The sequence below is a fragment of the Bombina bombina genome, chromosome 3 (genome assembly GCF_027579735.1).
Source record: "Bombina bombina isolate aBomBom1 chromosome 3, aBomBom1.pri, whole genome shotgun sequence".
Classification (NCBI taxonomy): domain Eukaryota; kingdom Metazoa; phylum Chordata; class Amphibia; order Anura; family Bombinatoridae; genus Bombina; species Bombina bombina.
In genome coordinates this window covers 1,143,112,592-1,143,133,506 of record NC_069501.1, presented here as the reverse complement: position 1 = coordinate 1,143,133,506, position 20,915 = coordinate 1,143,112,592, and the positions used below count along the sequence as shown (strand labels likewise).

At 41.4% G+C, this 20,915-nt stretch overlaps 1 protein-coding gene across 1 annotated transcript in view; it reads left to right on the top strand.

Moving 5' to 3' along the window:
* Positions 1 to 20,915, top strand: part of MPHOSPH8 (M-phase phosphoprotein 8) — a 163,874-nt gene that overhangs the window by 65,574 nt on the left and 77,385 nt on the right. The window contains exons 6-8 of the mRNA XM_053708533.1: positions 16,014 to 16,142; positions 16,218 to 16,306; positions 16,401 to 16,541. Coding sequence (XP_053564508.1) covers positions 16,014 to 16,142; positions 16,218 to 16,306; positions 16,401 to 16,541 — 359 coding nt within the window. The remainder of the gene's footprint in view (positions 1 to 16,013; positions 16,143 to 16,217; positions 16,307 to 16,400; positions 16,542 to 20,915) is intronic.

Below are 20,915 nucleotides of genomic sequence, written 5' to 3'. Positions count from 1 at the left end.
GAGATTGTTGTTCCTTCTTTATGCCCAAATCCTTCTTCAAAGAAGGAACGTCTACTGCACAACCTGGATGTAGTCCGTGCTCTAAAATTTTACTTACAGGCAACTAAGGAATTTCGACAAACGTCTTCTCTGTTTGTCATTTACTCTGGGCAGAGGAGAGGTCAAAAAGCTTCCGCTACCTCTCTTTCTTTTTGGCTTCGTAGCATAATTCGTTTAGCTTATGAGACTGCTGGACAGCAGCCTCCTGAAAGAATTACAGCTCATTCTACTAGAGCTGTGGCTTCCACTTGGGCCTTCAAGAATGAGGCCTCTGTTGAACAGATTTGCAAGGCTGCAACTTGGTCTTCGCTTCATACTTTTTCCAAATTTTACAAATTTGACACTTTTGCTTCATCGGAGGCTATTTTTGGGAGAAAGGTTCTTCAGGCAGTGGTTCCTTCTGTATAAAGAGCCTGCCTATCCCTCCCGTCATCCGTGTACTTTTGCTTTTGTATTGGTATCCCAGAAGTAATGATGACCCGTGGACTGATCACACTTAACAGAAGAAAACATAATTTATGCTTACCTGATAAATTCCTTTCTTCTGTAGTGTGATCAGTCCACGGCCCGCCCTGTTTTTAAGGCAGGTAAATATTTTTTAATTTATTCTCCAGTCACCACTTCACCCTTGGCTTTTCCTTTCTCGTTGGTCCTTGGTCGAATGACTGGGAGTGACGTAGAGGGGAGGAGCTATATGCAGCTCTGCTGGGTGAATCCTCTTGCACTTCCTGTTGGGAAGGAGTAATATCCCAGAAGTAATGATGACCCGTGGACTGATCACACTACAGAAGAAAGGAATTTATCAGGTAAGCATAAATTATGTTTTTTAGGTTTCTAGATAAATTCAGTGTCTATGACTCTGTTCTTGTCAGACAAGAGAAGTTTAACATTGATATTAGCTTGTCAAAACCTTCAGTCATAATCATTCCCTTTGGTAGCCTTATGCATGGAAATGTTGGGTCTTAGGACTGCCGCATCAGATGCGATCTCCTTTGCTCGTTTTCACATGTGACCTCTTCAGCTCTGTATGCTGAACCAATGGTGCAGGGATTACTCAAAGATATCTCAATTAATATCTTTAAACCGATTTTACGACACTCTCTGACATGGTGGACAGATCACCATCGTTTAGTTCAGGGGGCTTCTTTGTTCTTCCGACCTGGACTATAATCTCAACAGATGCAAGTCTTACAGGTTGGGGAGGTGTGTGGGGGTATCTGACGGCACAAGGGGTTTGGGAATCTCAGGAGGTGAGATTTCCGATCAATATTTTGGAACTCCGTGCAATTTTCAGAGCTCTTCAGTCTTGGCCTCTTCTGAAGAGAGTTGTTCATTTGTTTTCAGATAGACAATGTCACAACTGTGGCATACATCAATCATCAAGGAGGGACTCACAGTCCTCTGGCTATGAAAGAAGTATCTCGAATTTTGGTTTGGGCGGAATCCAGCTCCTGTCTAATCTCTGCGGTTCATATCCCAGGTATGGACAATTGGAAAGCGGATTATCTCAGTCGCCAAACGTTGCATCCGGGCGAATGGTCTCTTCACCCAGAGGTATTTCTTCAGATTGTTCAAATGTGGGAACTTCCAGAAATAGATCTGATGGCTTCTCATCTAAACAAGAAACTTCCCAGGTATCTGTCCAGATCCCGGGATCCTCAGGCGGAGGCAGTGGATGCATTATCACTTCCTTGGAAGTATCATCCTGCCTATATCTTTCCGCCTCTAGTTCTTCTTCCAAGAGTAATCTCCAAGATTCTGAAGGAATGCTCGTTTGTTCTGCTGGTAGCTCCGGCATGGCCTCACAGGTTTTGGTATGCGGATCTTGTCCGGATGGCCTCTTGCCAACCGTGGACTCTTCCGTTAAGACCAGACCTTCTGTCGCAAGGTCCTTTTTTTCCATCAGGATCTGAAATCCTTATATTTAAAGGTATGGAGATTGAACGCTTGATTCTTGGTCAAGAGGTTTCTCTGACTCAGTGATTAATACTATGTTACAGGCTCGTAAATCTGTATCCAGAGAGATATATTATAGAGTCTGGAGGACTTATATTTCTTGGTGTCTTTCTCATCATTTTTCTTGGCATTCTTTTAGAATACCGAGAATATTACAGTTTCTTCAGGATGGTTTAGATAAGGGTTTGTCCGCGAGTTCCTTGAAAGGTCAAATCTCTGCTCTTTCTGTACTTTTTCACAGAAAGATTGCTATTCTTCCTGATATTCATTGTTTTGTACAAGCTTTGGTTCGTATAAAGCCTGTCATTAAGTCAATTTCTCCTCCTTGGAGTTTGAATTTGGTTCTGGGGGCTCTTCAAGCTCCTCCATTTGAACCTATGCATTCATTGGATATTAAATTACTTTCTTGGAAAGTTTTGTTCCTTTTGGCCATCTCTTCTGCCAGAAGAGTTTCAGAATTATCTGCTCTTTCTTGTGAGTCTCCTTTTCTGATTTTTCATCAGGATAAGGCGGTGTTGCGAACTTCTTTTGAATTTTTACCTAAGTTGTGAATTCCAACAACATTAGTAGAGACATTGTGGTTCCTTCATTATGTCCTAATCCTAAGAATTCTAAGGAGAAATCGTTGCATTCTTTGGATGTTATTAGAGCTTTGAAATATTATGTTGAAGCTACTAAGTCTTTCCGAAAGACTTCTAGTTTATTTGTTATCTTTTCCGGTTTTAGAAAGGCCAGAAAACTTCTGCCATTTCTTTGGCATCTTGGTTGAAATCTTTAATTCATCTTGCCTATGTTGAGTCGGGTAAGACTCCGCCTCATAGGATTACAGCTCATTCTACTAGGTCAGTTTCTACTTCCTGGGCGTTTAGGAATGAAGCTTCGGTTGATCAGATTTGCAAAGCGGCAACTTGGTCCTCTTTGCATACTTTTACCAAATTCTACCATTTTGTTGTATTTTCTTCTTCTGAAGCAGTTTTTGGTAGAAAAGTACTTCAGGCAGCGGTTTCAGTTTGAATCTTCTGCTTATGTTTTTCATTAAACTTTATTTTGGGTGTGGATTATTTTCAGCAGGAATTGGCTGTCTTTATTTTATCCCTCCCTCTCTAGTGACTCTTGTGTGGAAAGATCCACATCTTGGGTAGTCATTATCCCATACGTCACTAGCTCATGGACTCTTGCTAATTACATGAAAGAAAACATAATTTATGTAAGAACTTACCTGATAAATTCATTTCTTTCATATTAGCAAGAGTCCATGAGGCCCGCCCTTTTTTGTGGTGGTTATGATTTTTTGTATAAAGCACAATTATTCCAATTCCTTATTTTATATGCTTTCGCACTTTTTTCTTATCACCCCACTTCTTGGCTATTCGTTAAACTGAATTGTGGGTGTGGTGAGGGGTGTATTTATAGGCATTTTAAGGTTTGGGAAACTTTGCCCCTCCTGGTAGGAATGTATATCCCATACGTCACTAGCTCATGGACTCTTGCTAATATGAAAGAAATGAATTTATCAGGTAAGTTCTTACATAAATTATGTTTTTTATGATACCATATCAATTTACTAAAACTGTCATGGTTGTTTCACTTTTTTGTTTTTTATGAAAGAATCCTTTACGTTTGTAAAGCTTTATGTCTTTAACATTCTGTTTACTTTGTTTGCAGAAACTTGGCCTCAGCCATATAGTATCTTCATTTATTTATTTTTTTTATATATAATTTTTCTGACTTGTATCCTCTAATTCCATTGTGACCTTAAAGGGACAATATACACCAATTTTCATATAACTGCATGTAATAGACGCTACTATAAAGGATAAGATGCACAGATACTGATATAACATTCAGTATATAACTGTTTAAAAACGTAAAAGTTCTCAGTTTAGCTCTGTTAAAAAGGTAGCTGGAAAGCCTACTGCATGTGGGAAATTACACCCCACTCCCCCTTCTTTTGCATATGAAAAGAACATTTACACAAACAGGAGCAAGCTGGAGTAGGTATCTGTCGGTATTCTCCTAAAACTTTGTGGCTTGGTTAGGAGTCTGAAAATCGGCTATGTTATTCAAAAATAAGCAAAACTATACATTTAAAAAAAAAAACAATTTTATGAGCTATATAATTAGATCTACAAAACATTGTAATGTTAGGCAAAGAAAAAAAATGAGTGTATAATGTCCCTTTAATGTGGCCTTCAAGGCAATTAAGGTTTACTTTTGGCAAATTCTGGTATTGCACATTACTTTACTACCAAGAATGGCTTGTTAAATCATTTTTCAGCAGGCACTTTGTGGATTTCTCACATTGTCTCACCTGTGACTTACAAAAGGTGTGGATTTTCTGCTCTCTTGATCCTTGTGGGCAGGTTGCTATGAGTTCTTTTTTGAGCAATTATGTGACCACTGGGTTTACTCTTCATGCCTTAACCCTTTTCCCTCTATTGTTTCCTCTGATGGATACACCTTTGCAAGTTCTAAAACAAAAACATTTAAAAAAAAAAAAAAAAAACTGGAATAGGTTTTCAATTGCCTTAATTTAGATGAAAAAAAGGGGGAGGTTAATATATTATGTCTTTATTGTTCCGTTTTTCTGTTTGGGAAATTCTGGTTCTGTAGAAACATAGAATTTAACGGGAAATAAGAACCATAGACAGATCTGCCCATATTTCCTACAAAGTGTAAGTTTTTTTTCATTGGTATGATAGCCTTAAGATAAATTTCTTTCTTTCCGGACATGGAGAGTCCCCAACGTCATTACAATTAATAGTGGGATAGTCAACTCCTGGCCAGCAGGAGGCAGAGAGCACCCCAGCAAAGCTGCTAAGTGTAACTTCCCTTACCCATAACCCCCAGTCATTCAGCAGAAGGAAAATGGAAAAAGGTTTACTCCAAAAAACTGCCAAATTATAATTAAAAAAAAAAAAAGGGCGGGGTCATGGACTCTCCATGTCCGGAAAGAAATTTATCAGTTAAGCATAAATTTTGTTTTCTTTCCTATGACATGGAGAGTCCACAACGTAATTGCAATTACTAGTGGGAACCAATACCCAAGCTAGAGGACACGGAATTAACAGGGGGGAGAAAAAAGGCAGGAGGACCTAAAAAGTATGCAAAGAAGACAATGTTGCCGCCTTGCAAATCTGTTCCACAGAAGCTTCACTTTTGAAAGCCCAAGATGAGACAGCCCTAGTGGAATGAGCTGTAATTCTCTCAGGAGGCTGCTGTCCAGCAGTCTCATAAGCCAAACGAACCATACTTAACCAAATAGAAATAGTAGAAGTGGCCTCTACCCTTTCCAGAGAAAACAACAAAAAGGGCAGAAGATTGCCTAAAATCTTTAGTAGCTTGAAGGAAAAACCTTTAGAGCACGTACAACATCCAAGTTATGCATATGAGTAGGATTGGGACAAAAAGGAGGAACTACAATTTCCTGATTAGTTTCAATCCGGCACCACCTTTGGGAGATAACCTAATTTAGTACAAAGGACCGCCTTATCTGCATGAAAGATAAGGTATAGGGAATCACACTGCAGAGCTGAAGAAATGGCAAGCAGAAACTAAACCTTCCAAGATAACAATTTGATATCCACAACATGCATCGGCTCAAACTGAGCCTGTTGCAAAACCTTAAAAACTAGAGTAAGGCTCCAAGGAGGAGCAACAGGTTTGAACACAGGTCTGATTCAGACCAGGGCCTGTACAAAAACTGAACATCTGGTAAGTCTGCCAGACTCTAGTGCAAAAGGATAGATAATACAATCTGACCCTTCAGGGTACTGACTAACAAACCTTTCCCTTAGCACCAATAAGGATATTTACGCCATATCTTATGGTAAATCTTGCAAGTAACCGGATTGTGAGCCTGAAGCATAAAAACCAATGACCGCTTGGAGAGAAAAAAAAAAACCTGTCAGAATGCTCGTCCGGATAAAGCGTCACAGCAATTCCTCGGGATCTGATCACTGCCAAAAGAGCCCCCAGAGCCCTTGTGAATATTCTGGGAGCCGTGGCAAGATCAAACAGGAGTGCAACAAACTGGAAATGTTTGTCCAAAAAGGCAAACCTCAGAAACTGGAGTTGATCCCTGTGAAAGGGAACATGAAAATACACATCCTTCAGTTTTATGGTCGTCATGAACTGGCCTTCCTGAACCAATGGAATAAATAATCTCCATCTTGAAGGACGGGACCCTGAGGGAATATAATAACAGCAGAAATTGTTCACATATAAATCTAAATAGATCCTTAACCCTGTACCTCTACGGGAACAGGAAGATCACTCCTAGATAAAAATAACTTTTACTCGGTTTACTAAGGCCTCTCTCTCTTCACTTGATTCTCAGATTACCATGACAGGGTAAGTTTGACTCTGGAAGAATAAAACTTGAACCCTCTTCATTATCCCACAGATACAAATTTCACAGCCCCAGGGTCTGGGACGTCGTGGGTCCAAGTCTATTGACAGAGCAAAGAAGCCCCATTATGCTGACTAGACTCAGAGGAAGGATTATTGGATATTAACACCTTATCCTGGATTGCTCCTTCTCGTATTGAGGATGGAAGAAGTCCTTTTCCTGGAAAAAAATTCGGCCAGACCAGGTCCAACTAAAGTCCTGCCCCTAAAGGACGAAGACAGAAGATTAAATACAGATGTGACATCTGCCACCAAGATTTTAGCTATAAATACGAGCTAAAATCACAAGGCTAGAAATCTGGCTAAAAATTCTATATTATAGAAAACCAAGTAGGGAACTTGAAATCCATATATTTATATAAACTTCAAAGCAATTCTTTATTCTTGAAAGGCTAGTTGTGCCGGTCAAGAAGCCACCCACAGCAGACTTTGAACACAGAACCTTCTGCTTCTAATACTGCAATCAAAACCGCTCACAAGTGCACACATTCCAGGTGCAAGTAGCTGCAGCTGGTTTCAAACTGCAAACCTTCCGCTTGCTAGACAGTTAAACTAAGCATCAGGCTACTATAGCTTGCTCGCCAACCACTTTACCACAGAAGACTGCTTAGGATGATCATGATATATCAAGTCCCTGTACATTAAAAAATAATAAAGTATATATTTTAATATATATGACAAGGACAATTAAAATTCCTTCCTTTTTAAGGAAAGAAAAAATATGTAACCTCTGAATCTATAGTTTATTCATAAAACATACTATGAAATAAAACAAACCACTTGTGGGTACTAGGCTCGCAAAGTACTCTAGCTTCCGCCCACAGTGCGTAAATCTTCTTCTAAAATTAAAGAGATTAACAGCACAAAATACAAAAAGTATTAAAAATGAAACGGAGCATTTTACATTAACTTTGCTTAGATGGCGGTAAATATCTTAAAAGTTCAGGATAATGGTATCTTTCCTCATACCTTTTTGCAAAATGTTATTACACAAAAAGGTAATAAATATAAAAGAGGACAACAGTATTTATTAGACAAATATAAATGAGGACAAAAAAAATTAAGTTTAAAAACCCTCAGTCGTCCTCAATGAAGAGATATATCTAATATCTTCACTTGCACTCAGTGAGTCGAGTATAAGTGTAAAATCTAAAAAAAATAAAAATAATAAGGTCTCAAAGATTAGCATTTCACTAGCAATTAAGAGACCGGCAGCGAGAAGGAGGAAAAAATGCTGAAAGAAAAAGACAATTGCGTTGTTACAAAATAAACGGACTGCTGCCATAAATACTTTCTATCAGAGTCTTTCTGAGGAAAAAACGGTGCCGTCTCATAAGAAACGGTGGAGGACTGAGCAGCACACATATTAAATAATAAATTACATCTAATACTATCTGCATATTGCCCCTTCAATCTACAGCTAAACCAAAGCGCTACTGAGGGGAGAGACAGACTACAAAATCCTCTTTATTTGCACAAACTGAGTGCGTAAGCTGTCAGGACAGATAAAATGGCGCTAAGGTTTAAGCGCATTGCAATACTAAAGGGTTACCACTAACAGAGTCTGAAAGTCCTTTCTAACTCCTAAGTTCCCCCTAAGTCTTAGGAAGCACACCAATCTCCATGAGTTAAGAGACACAAATGGTGGTGCTAAGAAATCAAATGTCCCAGCTAAGGCAGTTAAAAGAGCATCAGCGACATAGTTCACTCACCGAAAAAGCTCTTGCGTGAAAGGAAAAATGAAAGATTTTCCCATTTAAAAAAAAAAAAAAAAAAACATGCCTGGAATTGGAATACAAACTCCTCCATAATAAGAGGGAAAAGGGTCACATAAACCCCATACCAGAGGGATCAGGGCTGTCGGCCTACAGGATAAAGCGTGTGGTTGTCTGATTTAGTTATATTAAAGAGAAAACCGCTGCTCCAGGGAGGAAGAATAAAAACTCAGACGTTGCCAAACTTCACTTGAAGATACATATCTAATTAAAATATATCTCCCTCTTTTGCCCACCATTAATAAAGGGTACCCAGCAAAAATAAGTCCCTTAACGCCTTATTTCTCTTGTAAGGTGTATCTAGTCCACGGGTTCATCCATTACTTGTGGGATATTCTCCTTCCCAACAGGAAGTTGCAAGAGGACACCCACAGCAGAGCTGTCTATATAGCTCCTCCCCTAACTGCCACCCCCAGTCATTCTCTTGCAGCTCTCGACAAGAAAGGAAGTATCAAGAGATATGTGGTGACTTAGTGTAGTTTTACCTTCAATCAAGAGTTTTTTTTTAAACGGTACCGGCGTTGTACTGTTTTACTCTTAGGCAGAAATTAGAAGAAGAATTCTGCCTGGAGATTTGATGATCTTAGCGGTTTGTAACTAAGGTCCATTGCTGTTCTCACACATAACTGAAATATATGGGAAAACTTCAGTTGGGGGAACGGTCTGCAGATTACCTGCTTTGAGGTATGTTCAGTATTTTTATTTCTAGAGAGATGAATAAGTTCTTGAAAATGCTGACAGAGCCTTGTGTATTTGAGGTAAGCCTGATGCAGTGATTTAACAGCGACTGGGATCATGCTTACAAAACAGGGTAATACTCATGTTAATATTCATATTACTTAGTGACAAAACGTTTACATGATTTCATAAATAGGACGTTTTTTCTCTGAGGGAGATAAGTCTTTATTTGGGGCCTAGTTTCCACATGGCTAGTCAGATACTCCTAGGAGTATTTTCTTAAGGCCCCTCTGACATCCAGTACATGGTGGGAGGGGCCTATTTTAGCTCTCTAACTGCACAGTTTTAATTCAGACTGAGACATCCAGCTTCCCTAGAGGAGTCCTCTGGCATCTGAGGACCATTTCAAAGGAGTTATTTCTGCACAAAATCGTATTTGAGGGCAGGTAGGAGCCTCAGCAGAGCTGTGGCAAGGTGCTCAATTGACTTAACGTTTTTCAATCCGGTTTGGTGTCTAAGGGGTTAATCATCCATTTGCAAGTGGGTGCAATGTTGCTTTAGTCCCTTACTCACACTGTAAAAATTTCAGACTTTACTGTATTTTTTCACTGTTTTGCAGTTTAAGTGCTAGTTTTTTTTCTCTTAAAGGCACAGTAACGTTTTTGTTTAATTGCTGTTTCATCTTTATTAAAGTGTTTTCCAAGCTTGCTTGTCTCATTACTAGTGAACCCCCTCTTAGAATGTGTACCAAATGTACTGAAATTTCTATAAACTATAAAGACCATATTTTGACGCTTAAAGATTTATATCCAGGGGATTCTCTGACTGAAAAGAGGGAGATTATGCCATCTAACTCTCCCCATGTGTCAGAACCTATAACTCCCGCTCAAGTGGCGCCAAGTACATCTAGCGCTTCTAAATCTTTTACCTTACAGGACATGGCGGCAGTTGTGAATGCTACCCTCTCAGAGGTATTCTCCAAACTGCCAGGGCTACAAGGAAAGCGAGACAACTCTGGGGCTAGAACTAATACAGAGCTTTCTGACGCTTTAATGCCTGTGTCCGATATACCCTCACAATACTCAGAAGCCGGGGCAGGTGAGCTTCTATCTGTGGGTGACATTTCGGACTCGGGGAAGGCGTTACTTCAGTCTGATTCTCAAATGACAGCGTTTAAATTTAAGCTTGAACACCTCCGCTTATTGCTTAGGGAGGTTTTAGCGACTCTGGATGACTGTGACCCCATTTTGGTTCCAGAGAAATTGTGTAAAATGGACAAATACTTTGCAGTGCCTGTTTACACTGATGTTTTTCCAGTCCCTAAGAGGTTTTCGGAAATTATTACTAAGGAATGGGATAGACCAGGTGTGCCGTTCTCTCCCCCTCCTGCTTTCAAAAAGATGTTTCCCATAGATGCCACCATACGGGACTCGTGGCAGACGGTTCCTAAGGTGGAGGGAGCAGTCTCTACCCTAGCTAAGCGTACAACTATCCCCGTCTAGGACAGTTGTGCTTTCCTAGATCCTATGGATAAAAAATTGGAGGGTCTCCTTAAGAAATTTTTTATGCATCAAGGTTTTATTCTCCAGCCTCTTGCATGCATTGCCCCAGTTTCTGCTGCAGCGGCTTTTTGGTTTGAGTCTCTTGAGGAGGCTCTACAGGTGGAGACCCCGTTAGACGATATTCTAGAGAGGATTAAAGCTCTTAAGTTAGCTAACTCCTTTATTTCTGACGCCATTTTTCATTTAGCCATGCTAACGACTCAGAATTCAGGTTTTGCCATTTTGGGTGCGTAGGGCGCTATGGCTTAAGTCCTGGTCAGCAGACGTTGCTTCAAAGTCTAAGCTTCTTAACATCCCCTTCAAGGGACAGACCCTATTCGGGCCCGGTCTGAAGGAGATAATTTCTGATATTATTACTGGAGGAAAAGGTCATGCCCTTCCTCAGGATAGGTCCAATAAGTTAAGGACCAAACAGAATAATTTTTGTTCCTTTCGAAACTTCAAGAGTGGCGCAGCTTCAGTTTCCTCTAATGCAAAACAAGAGGGAAATTTTGCCCAGTCCAAACCAGTCTGGAGACCTAACCAGGCTGGGAACAAGGGGAAGCAGGCCAAGAAACCTGCGGCTGCCTCTAAGACGGCATGAAGGAGTAGCCCCCGATCCGGGACAGGATCTAGTGGGGGGCAGACTTTCTCTCTTCGCCCAGGCTTGGGCAAGAGACGTCCAGGATCCCTGGGCATTAGAGATCGTTTTAAACAACATTGAAAGTCCGTTCCCCCAAGTATGGGAGAATCAAAATGGACCATAATAGAAACAGTGGACGCTGGGCGGAGGGGAGGAGACAGAAAATCCGTACTTGCAAAAAAAGTCTTCTGGATATTTAAATTGAAGACGAGATATCCTACAGCTTATGATCTTATTAATCATTGGATCTAATACAGCATAGTCTTAAACACCTGTTCACACTAGTATATACTAGTAACTAAAGAGAAAGGTAAAGCAAAGAAGTTATGTTCAAACCAATCTTTATTTTTAGAATTTATCAGAGTGTTCTTCATATAGTATGAACAACTATTTTCAGTTTTAAAAAAATCCTTAAGTCTAGGATTTAAAGACACTTGCATTAACAGTATATATTACATAAATTTATTTAATAAATTTCAAACAGGTAATAGGTTTAAACACAACATTTAAGATTTTGCAGTGTAGTCAGTAAGGGAGGGCACTTAAATAGAACAGGATATTGCAATAAGAGAGAGAGTGATCCACTTGGTTTAGTATAAGGGTCCATAGCATTAGTTAGCATAAATATTAAGTACTAAGTTATATAAATACTAGGACCCCCGTACACAGCATTATTAATCTTTCACAATGCACACAAGTATCACAGGTAGCGGATTTTGGTTTCTAACGCCAAACATATAGAGACATTAAGTTTACCAGTTAAGAATGAGTTAAACTGGTCACAGCCTTTCAACCAATAGTTTGTTTTTACACCCTTTTTAAGCCCAAAGTAAGGAGGGAGTCTGTGAGCTATGATTACGGCATAACTGCCGAAACGCGTAAGCTTGTACACTATTGAAGGGCTGTCACATTTGTAACCTGTTTTATCGGATGAAATAAAGCCGTTATATCTATTGCACAATTGCGACTCCAGCATCCTTTTACTTTGCATTAGAGATTGTTTCCCAGGGATATCTTCTGGACTTCAAAGCTTCATCTCCAAAGGGGGGATTTCATCTCTCACAATTATCTGTAAACCAGATGAACACAACGTAAGAATGCCTCTCTTTAAGACCTACTGGTTATGGGAGTGATCCACCCAGTTCAAAGTGAGGAACAGGGGCAGGGCTTCTATTCAAATCTTTTTATAGTTCCCAAAAAAGAGGGAACTTTCAGACCAATCTTGGATCTCAAGGTCCTAAACAAATTTCTCAGGGTCCCATCCTTCAAGATGGAGACTATCCGAACCATCCTCCCTATGATTCAGGAGGGTCAATATATGACTACCGTGGACTTAAAGGATGCTTATCTCCACATTCTGATTCACAGAGATCATCATCAGTTCCTCAGGTTCGCCTTCTTAGACAGGCATTACCAGTTTGTGGCTCTTCCCTTCGGGTTAGCCACGGCACCAAGAATCTTTACGAAGGTTCTAGGGTCCCTACTGGCGGTTCTAAGACCACGGGGCATAGCGGTGGCTCCATACCTAGACGACATTATGATACAGGCGTCGACTTTTCAAATTGCCAAGTCCCATACGGACATTGTTCTGGCCTTTCTAAGGTCTCAAGGGTGGAAGGTGAACGAAGAAGAGTTCTCTCTCCCCTCTCACAAGAGTTTCCTTCCTAGGAACACTGATAGATTCAGTAGAAATGAAAAATTTTCTGACAGAGGTCAGGTTATCAAAGCTTCTAACTTCCTGCCGTGCTCTTCGTTCCACTTCTCGGCCGTCAGTGGCTCAGTGTATGGAAGTAATCGGCCTAATGGTAGCGGCAATGGACATAGTTCCGTTTGCCCGCCTACATCTCAGACCACTGCAACTTTGCATGCTCAATCAGTGGAATGGGGATTACAGATTTGTCCCCTCTGCTAAATCTGGATCAAGAGACCAGGGATTCTCTTCTCTAGTGGTTATCTCGGGTCCATCTGTCCAGGGGAATGAGTTTCCGCAGGCCAGAGTGGACTATAGTGACGACAGATGCCAGCCTTCTGGGCTGGGGCGTAGTCTGGAACTCCCTGAAGGCTCAGGGTTCGTGGACTCAGGAGAAAGCCCTCCTTCCGATAAACATTCTGGAACTGAGAGCGATATTCGATGCTCTTCAGGCTTGGCCTCAACTAGCTGCGGTCAGGTTCATCAGATTTCAGTCGGACAACATCACTACTGTAGCCTATATCAACCATCAGGGGGGAACAAGAAGCCCCCTGGCAATGTTGGAGGTTTCAAAGATAATTCTATGGGCAGAGGTTCACTCTTGCCATCTCTCACCTATCCATATCCAAGGAGTAGAGAACTGGGAGGCGGATTTTCGAAGTCGGCAGACTTTTCATCCGGGGGAGTGGGAGCTCCATCCGGAGATATTTGCCCAGCTGTTAACTATGGGGCAAACCAGAACTGGATCTCATGGCGTCTCGTCAGAACGCCAAGCTTCCTTGTTATGGGTCCAGGTCAAAGGATCCCCAGGCAGCGCTGATAGATGCTCTAGCAGTGCCCTGGTCCTTCAGCCTGGCTTATGTGTTCCCACCATTTCCTCTCCTCCGTCTGATTGCCAAGATCAAGCAGGAGAAGTTTCGGTGATTTTGATAGCACCTGCGTGGCCACGCAGGACTTGGTATGCAGATCTGGTGGACATGTCATCCCTTCCACCATGGTCTCTGCCGCTGAGGCAGGACCTTCTACTCCAAGGTCCATTCAAACATCCAAATCTAATTTCTCTGCGGCTGACTGCTTGGAGATTGAACGATTGATTTTATCAAAACGTGGTTTCTCCGAGTCGGTCATTGATACCTTAATTCAGGCTCGAAAGCCTGTCACCAGGAAAATCTATCAAAGATATGGTGTAAATATCTTCATTGGTGTGAATCCAAGGGTTACTCATGGAGTAAAGTCAGGATTCCTAGGATATTATCCTTTCTCCAAGAAGAATTGGAGAAGAGATTGTCGGCTAGTTCCTTAAAGGAACAGATTTCTGCTCTGTCTATTCTTCTGCACAAGCGTCTGGCCGATGTTCCAGATGTTCAGGCGTTTTGTCAGGCTTTAGTTAGAATCAAGCCTGTGTTTAAACCTGTTGCTCCGCCATGGAGTTTAAATTTAGTTCTTAAGGTTCTTCAAGGGGTTCCGTTTGAACCTCTGCATTCCATAGATATCAAGCTTTTATCTTGGAAAGTTCTGTTTTTGGTAGCTATCTCTTCGGCTCGACGAGTTTCCGAGTTATCTGCCTTACAGTGTGATTCCCCTTATCTGATCTTCCATGCAGATAAGGTAGTTTTGCGTTCCAAACCTGGGTTTCTTCCTAAGGTGGTATCTAACAAGAATATCAATTAGGAGATTGTTGTTCCGTCACTGTGTCCTAATCCTTCTTCAAAGAAGGAACGTCTATTACACAATCTTGACTTAGTTCGTGCTTTAAAGTTTTATTTACAAGCTACTAAGGATTTTCGTCAAACATCTGCATTGTTTGTTGTCTACTCTGGACAGAGGAGAGGCCAAAAGGCTTCGGCATCTTCTCTTTCTTTTTGGCTGAGAAGCATAATCCGTGTAGCTTATGAGACTGCTGGCCAGCAGCCTCCTGAAAGAATTACAGCTCATTCCACTAGAGCGGTAGCTTCCACATGGGCTTTTAAAAATGTGGCCTCTGTTGAACAGATTTGTAAGGCGGCGACTTGGTCTTCGCTTCATACTTTTTCTAAATTCTACAAATTTTATACTTTTGCTTCCTCAGAGGCTATTTTTGGGAGAAAGGTCTTGCAGGCAGTGGTGCCTTCCGTTTAAGTTCCTGCCTTGTCCCTCCCTTCATCCGTGTCCTAAAGCTTTGGTATTGGTATCCCACAAGTAATGGATGAACCCATAGACTGGATGCACCTTACAAGAGAAAACAAAATTTATGCTTACCTGATAAATTTATTTCTCTTGTGGTGTATCCAGTCCACGGCCCGCCCTGTCATTTTAAGGCAGGTGTTTTTTATTTTTAAACTACAGTCACCACTGCACCCTATAGTTTCTCCTTTTTTCTTGCTTGTCTTTGGTCGAATAACTGGGGGTGGCAGTTAGGGGAGGAGCTATATAGACAGCTCTGCTGTGGGTGTCCTCTTGCAACTTGTTGGGAAGGAGAATATCCCACAAGTAATGGATGAACCTGTGGACTGGATACACCACAAGAGAAATTTATCAGGTAAGCATAAATTTTGTTTTTCTTGACCACAAGCAATGGGGGCAGGGATACAGGGACTTAAGGTTAGAAGTCTTCTTTCTTCTCGCCAACTCCAGGTGTGATAGAATTAGCAAATTTCTAATAGGGAGCTGTGGATACTGCTGCAGGACAGATATCGGCTACAAAGGTGTAACAGGCACTGCGCTCCCTGTCACGGACCTGTAGTAAGAGAGAGCAGAGTAACCGACCCTGGCTTTCTACAAAGGGGCAGCAAACTTGTTAGAAGTAAAGTAAGGACTACCTCGCCACCTTCTAACTAAGAGCCACCACTACTCTTACTCAAGAGATTAAAGTAGACGCAGCTAGACCCAGGTGCAGTGAAAAATACCTGTTAAAGGATAAAATATCTAAAGACACCAACTTTGCACAACCTCCATTGACAGAGGCAAAGAGAATGACTGGGGGTTATGGGTAAGGGAAGTTACACTTAACAGCTTTGCTGGGGTGCTCTTTGCCGCCTCCTGCTGGCCAGGAGTTGAATATCCCACTAGTAATTGGAATGACATTGTGGATTCCATGTCATAGGAATTTTTTTTTTTTTTTTTTTTTAGGTCTCTACAACATAGATTTGTACATTTTAAAACAAAAATACTTACCATGGCATTTTCATATAACTATGTTCTAAGTGTTCACATTTTAATTATTTGTATATTTACTTATAAAATCCTGTAGGAAAAAATTCATTTTTTATGTCGTTAATACTTTATTTTAATTTTTTTCTTAGGTACTTTGGAAAGTAAATCGCAAGTTGGTTTAGGAATGGATCTACAATTGGAGTGGATGACCTTGGATGACTTCCAGAAACATCTTGATGGAGCAGATGAAATCCTTCCAACTGAAGCTGTAACCAACAGTATGTCTAACTTAATTTTGACAACTTTTTACTTTTTATTCACTTTTCCACCATAGTTAAATATCTTTCTTTTAGATGCATTGAAAGATGCTATCAAGAATGGAGATTACCTGACTGTGAAGTTTGCACTAAATTCAACAGAAGAGTATAATTTAGATCAAGAGGTATTCAGTTATACAGTATTTAATTTGGTCTTCAGAGTTTGTTACTTTGGATTAACGTTTTTGTTTTTTAAACTTTTTTTTTTTTTTGCTACAGGATTCCAGTGGAATGACACTAATGATGATGGCTGCAGCTGCAGGGCAAGATGACCTTTTACGTCTTCTTATTAAGAAGGGTGCTAAGATCAATGCCAGGCAGAAAAATGGGACAACTGCTTTAATCCATGCAGCTGAGAAAGTGAGTCTCTACCCTTTAAGTCGTTAAGATGACTTTAGATATCTCAATTTAAAACATGTTTGGCATTCACAAAAATAAGCAGGGAAAATTGTATTAAGGTGCTTCAAAAATCATAACTTTTTTTACCAAAAAATCTTATTTGATACAAAAACTTAAAATTTGTATTAACTAGGCACAGCATAAATTGTAATGTAAGTACACTGGCTGTGCAAAAAAAAGCAAGGATTTCGGACGTAAAAGTACAAAATACAAAGCGTAATTCATTTTTTTATAAAAAAATTTTCCCTCGTAAAATGGGCTGAACATGGTAGTATATGAAATTTATCTCTAATCCCAGTGTAATTCTATAAAGATTTCTCCAACATAGGTGTGTCCGGTCCACGGCGTCATCCTTACTTGTGGGATATTCTCTTCCCCAACAGGAAATGGCAAAGAGCCCAGCAAAGCTGGTCACATGATCCCTCCTAGGCTCCGCCTACCCCAGTCATTCTCTTTGCCGTTGTACAGGCAACATCTCCACGGAGATGGCTTAGAGTTTTTTAGTGTTTAACTGTAGTTTTCTATTATTCAATCAAGAGTTTGTTATTTTGAAATAGTGCTGGTATGTACTATTTACTCAGAAACAGAAAAGAGATGAAGATTTCTGTTTGTATGAGGAAAATGATTTTAGCAACCGTAACTAAAATCCATGGCTGTTCCACACAGGACTGTTGAGAGCAATTACCTTCAGTTGGGGGAACAGTGTGCAGTCTCTTGCTGCTTGAGGTATGACACATTCTAACAAGACGATGTAATGCTGGAAGCTGTCATTTTCCCTATGGGATCCGGTAAGCCATGTTTATTACGATCGTAAATAAGGGCTTCACAAGGGCTTATTTAGACTGTAGACTTTTCTGGGCTAAATCGATTCATTATTAACACATATTTAGCCTTGAGGAATCATTTTATCTGGGTATTTTGATATAATAATATCGGCAGGCACTGTATTAGACACCTTATTTCTTAGGGGCTTTCCCAAAGCATAAGCAGAGTCTCATTTTCGCGCCGGTGTGGCGCACTTGTTTTTGAGAGGCATGGCATGCAGTCGCATGTGAGAGGAGCTCTGATACTTAGAAAAGACTTTCTGAAGGCGTCATTGGTATCGTATTCCCCTTTGGGTTTGGTTGGGTCTCAGCAAAGCAGATACCAGGGACTGTAAAGGGGTTAAAGCTTAAAACGGCTCCGGTTCCGTTATTTTAAGGGTTAAAGCTTCCAAATTTGGTGTGCAATATTTTTAAGGCTTTAAGACACTGTGGTGAAAATTTGGTGAATTTTGAACAATTCCTTCATGTTTTTTCGCAATTGCAGTAATAAAGTGTGTTCAGTTTAAAATTTAAAGTGACAGTAACGGTTTTATTTTAAAACGTTTTTTGTACTTTCTTATCAAGTTTATGCCTGTTTAACATGTCTGAACTACCAGATAGACTGTGTTCTGAATGTGGGGAAGCCAGAATTCCTATTCATTTAAATAAATGTGATTTATGTGATAATGACAATGATGCCCAAGATGATTCCTCAAGTGAGGGGAGTAAGCATGGTACTGCATCATTCCCTCCTTCGTCTACACGAGTCTTGCCCACTCAGGAGGCCCCTAGTACATCTAGCGCGCCAATACTCCTTACTATGCAACAATTAACGGCTGTAATGGATAATTCTGTCAAAAACATTTTAGCCAAAATGAACCCTTGTCAGCGTAAGCGTGGCTGCTCTGTTTTAGTTACTGAAGAGCATGACGACGCTGATATTAATATCTCTGAAGGGCCCCTAACCCAATCTGAGGGGGCCAGGGAGGTTTTGTCTGAGGGAGAAATTACTGATTCAGGGAACATTTCTCATCAGGCTGAATCTGATGTGATTACATTTAAATTTAAGTTGGAACATCTCCGCATTTTGCTTAAGGAGGTATTATCCACTCTGGATGATTGTGAAAAGTTGGTCATCCCAGAGAAACTATGTAAAATGGACAAGTTCCTAGAGGTGCCGGGGCTCCCAGAAGCTTTTCCTATACCCAAGCGGGTGGCGGACATTGTTGATAAAGAATGGGAAAGGCCCGGTATTCCTTTCGTCCCTCCCCCCATATTTAAAAAATTGTTTCCTATGGTCGACCCCAGAAAGGACTTATGGCAGTCAGTCCCCAAGGTCGAGGGAGCGGTTTCTACTTTAAACAAACGCACCACTATACCCATAGAGGATAGTTGTGCTTTCAAAGATCCTATGGATAAAAAATTAGAAGGTTTGCTTAAAAAGATGTTTGTTCAGCAGGGTTACCTTCTACAACCCATTTCATGCATTGTCCCTGTCACTACAGCCGCATATTTCTGGTTTGATGAACTGATAAAGGTGCTCGATAGTGATTCTCCTCCTTATGAGGAGATTATGGACAGAATCAATGCTCTCAAATTGGCTAATTCTTTCACTCTAGACGCCACTTTGCAATTGGCTAGGTTAGCGGCTAAGAATTCTGGGTTTGCTATTGTGGCGCGCAGAGCGCTTTGGTTGAAATCTTGGTCGGCTGATGCGTCTTCCAAGAACAAGCTACTAAACATTCCTTTCAAGGGGAAAACGCTGTTTGGCCCTGACTTGAAAGAGATTATCTCTGATATCACTGGGGGTAAGGGCCACGCCCTTCCTCAGGATCGGCCTTTCAAGGCAAAAAATAGACCTAATTTTCGTCCCTTTCGTAAAAACGGACCAGCCCAAAGTGCTACGTCCTCTAAGCAAGAGGGTAATACTTCTCAAGCCAAGCCAGCTTGGAGACCAATGCAAGGCTGGAACAAGGGAAAGCAGGCCAAGAAACCTGCCACTGCTACCAAGACAGCATGAAATACTGGCCCCCGATCCGGGACCGGATCTGGTGGGGGGCAGACTCTCTCTCTTCGCTCAGGCTTGGGCAAGAGATGTTCTGGATCCTTGGGCGCTAGAAATAGTCTCCCAGGGTTATCTTCTGGAATTCAAGGGACTTCCCCCAAGGGGAAGGTTCCACAGGTCTCAGTTGTCTTCAGACCACATAAAAAGACAGGCGTTCTTACATTGTGTAGAAGACCTGTTAAAAATGGGAGTGATTCATCCTGTTCCATTAAGAGAACAAGGGATGGGGTTCTACTCCAATCTGTTCATAGTTCCCAAAAAAGAGGGAACGTTCAGACCAATCTTAGATCTCAAGATCTTAAACAAATTTCTCAAGGTCCCATCGTTCAAGATGGAAACCATTTGAACTATCCTTCCTTCCATCCAGGAAGGTCAATTCATGACCACGGTGGATTTAAAGGATGCGTATCTACATATTCCTATCCACAAGGAACATCATCGGTTCCTAAGGTTTGCATTCCTGGACAAACATTACCAGTTTGTGGCGCTTCCTTTCGGATTAGCCACTGCTCCAAGGATTTTCACAAAGGTACTAGGGTCCCTTCTAGCGGTGCTAAGACCAAGGGGCATTGCCGTAGTACCTTACCTGGACGACATTCTGATTCAAGCGTCGTCCCTCCCTCGAGCAAAGGCTCACACGGACATCGTCCTGGCCTTTCTCAGATCTCACGGCTGGAAAGTGAACGTGGAAAAGAGTTCACTATCCCCGTCAACAAGGGTTCCCTTCTTGGGAACAATTATAGACTCCTCAGAAATGAGGATTTTTCTAACAGAGGCCAGAAAAACAAAACTTCTGGACTCTTGTCGGATACTTCATTCCGTTCCTCTTCCTTCCGTAGCTCAGTGCATGGAAGTGATCGGGTTGATGGTAGCGGCAATGGACATAGTTCCTTTTGCGCGCATTCATCTAAGACCATTACAACTGTGCATGCTCAGTCAGTGGAATGGGGACTATACAGACTTGTCTCCAAAGATACAAGTAAATCAGAGGACCAGAGACTCACTCCGTTGGTGGCTGTCCCTGGACAACCTGTCACAAGGGATGACATTCCGCAGACCAGAGTGGGTCATTGTCACGACCGACGCCAGTCTGATGGGCTGGGGCGCGGTCTGGGGATCCCTGAAAGCTCAGGGTCTTTGGTCTCGGGAAGAATCTCTTCTACCGATAAATATTCTGGAACTGAGAGCGATATTCAATGCTCTCAAGGCTTGGCCTCAGCTAGCGAGGACCAAGTTCATACGGTTTCAATCAGACAACATGACGACTGTTGCGTACATCAACCATCAGGGGGGAACAAGGAGTTCCCTAGCGATGGAAGAAGTGACCAAGATTATTCTATGGGCGGAGTCTCACTCCTGCCACCTGTCTGCTATCCACATCCCGGGAGTGGAAAATTGGGAAGCGGATTTTCTGAGTCGTCAGACATTGCATCCGGGGGAGTGGGAACTCCATCCGGAAATCTTTGC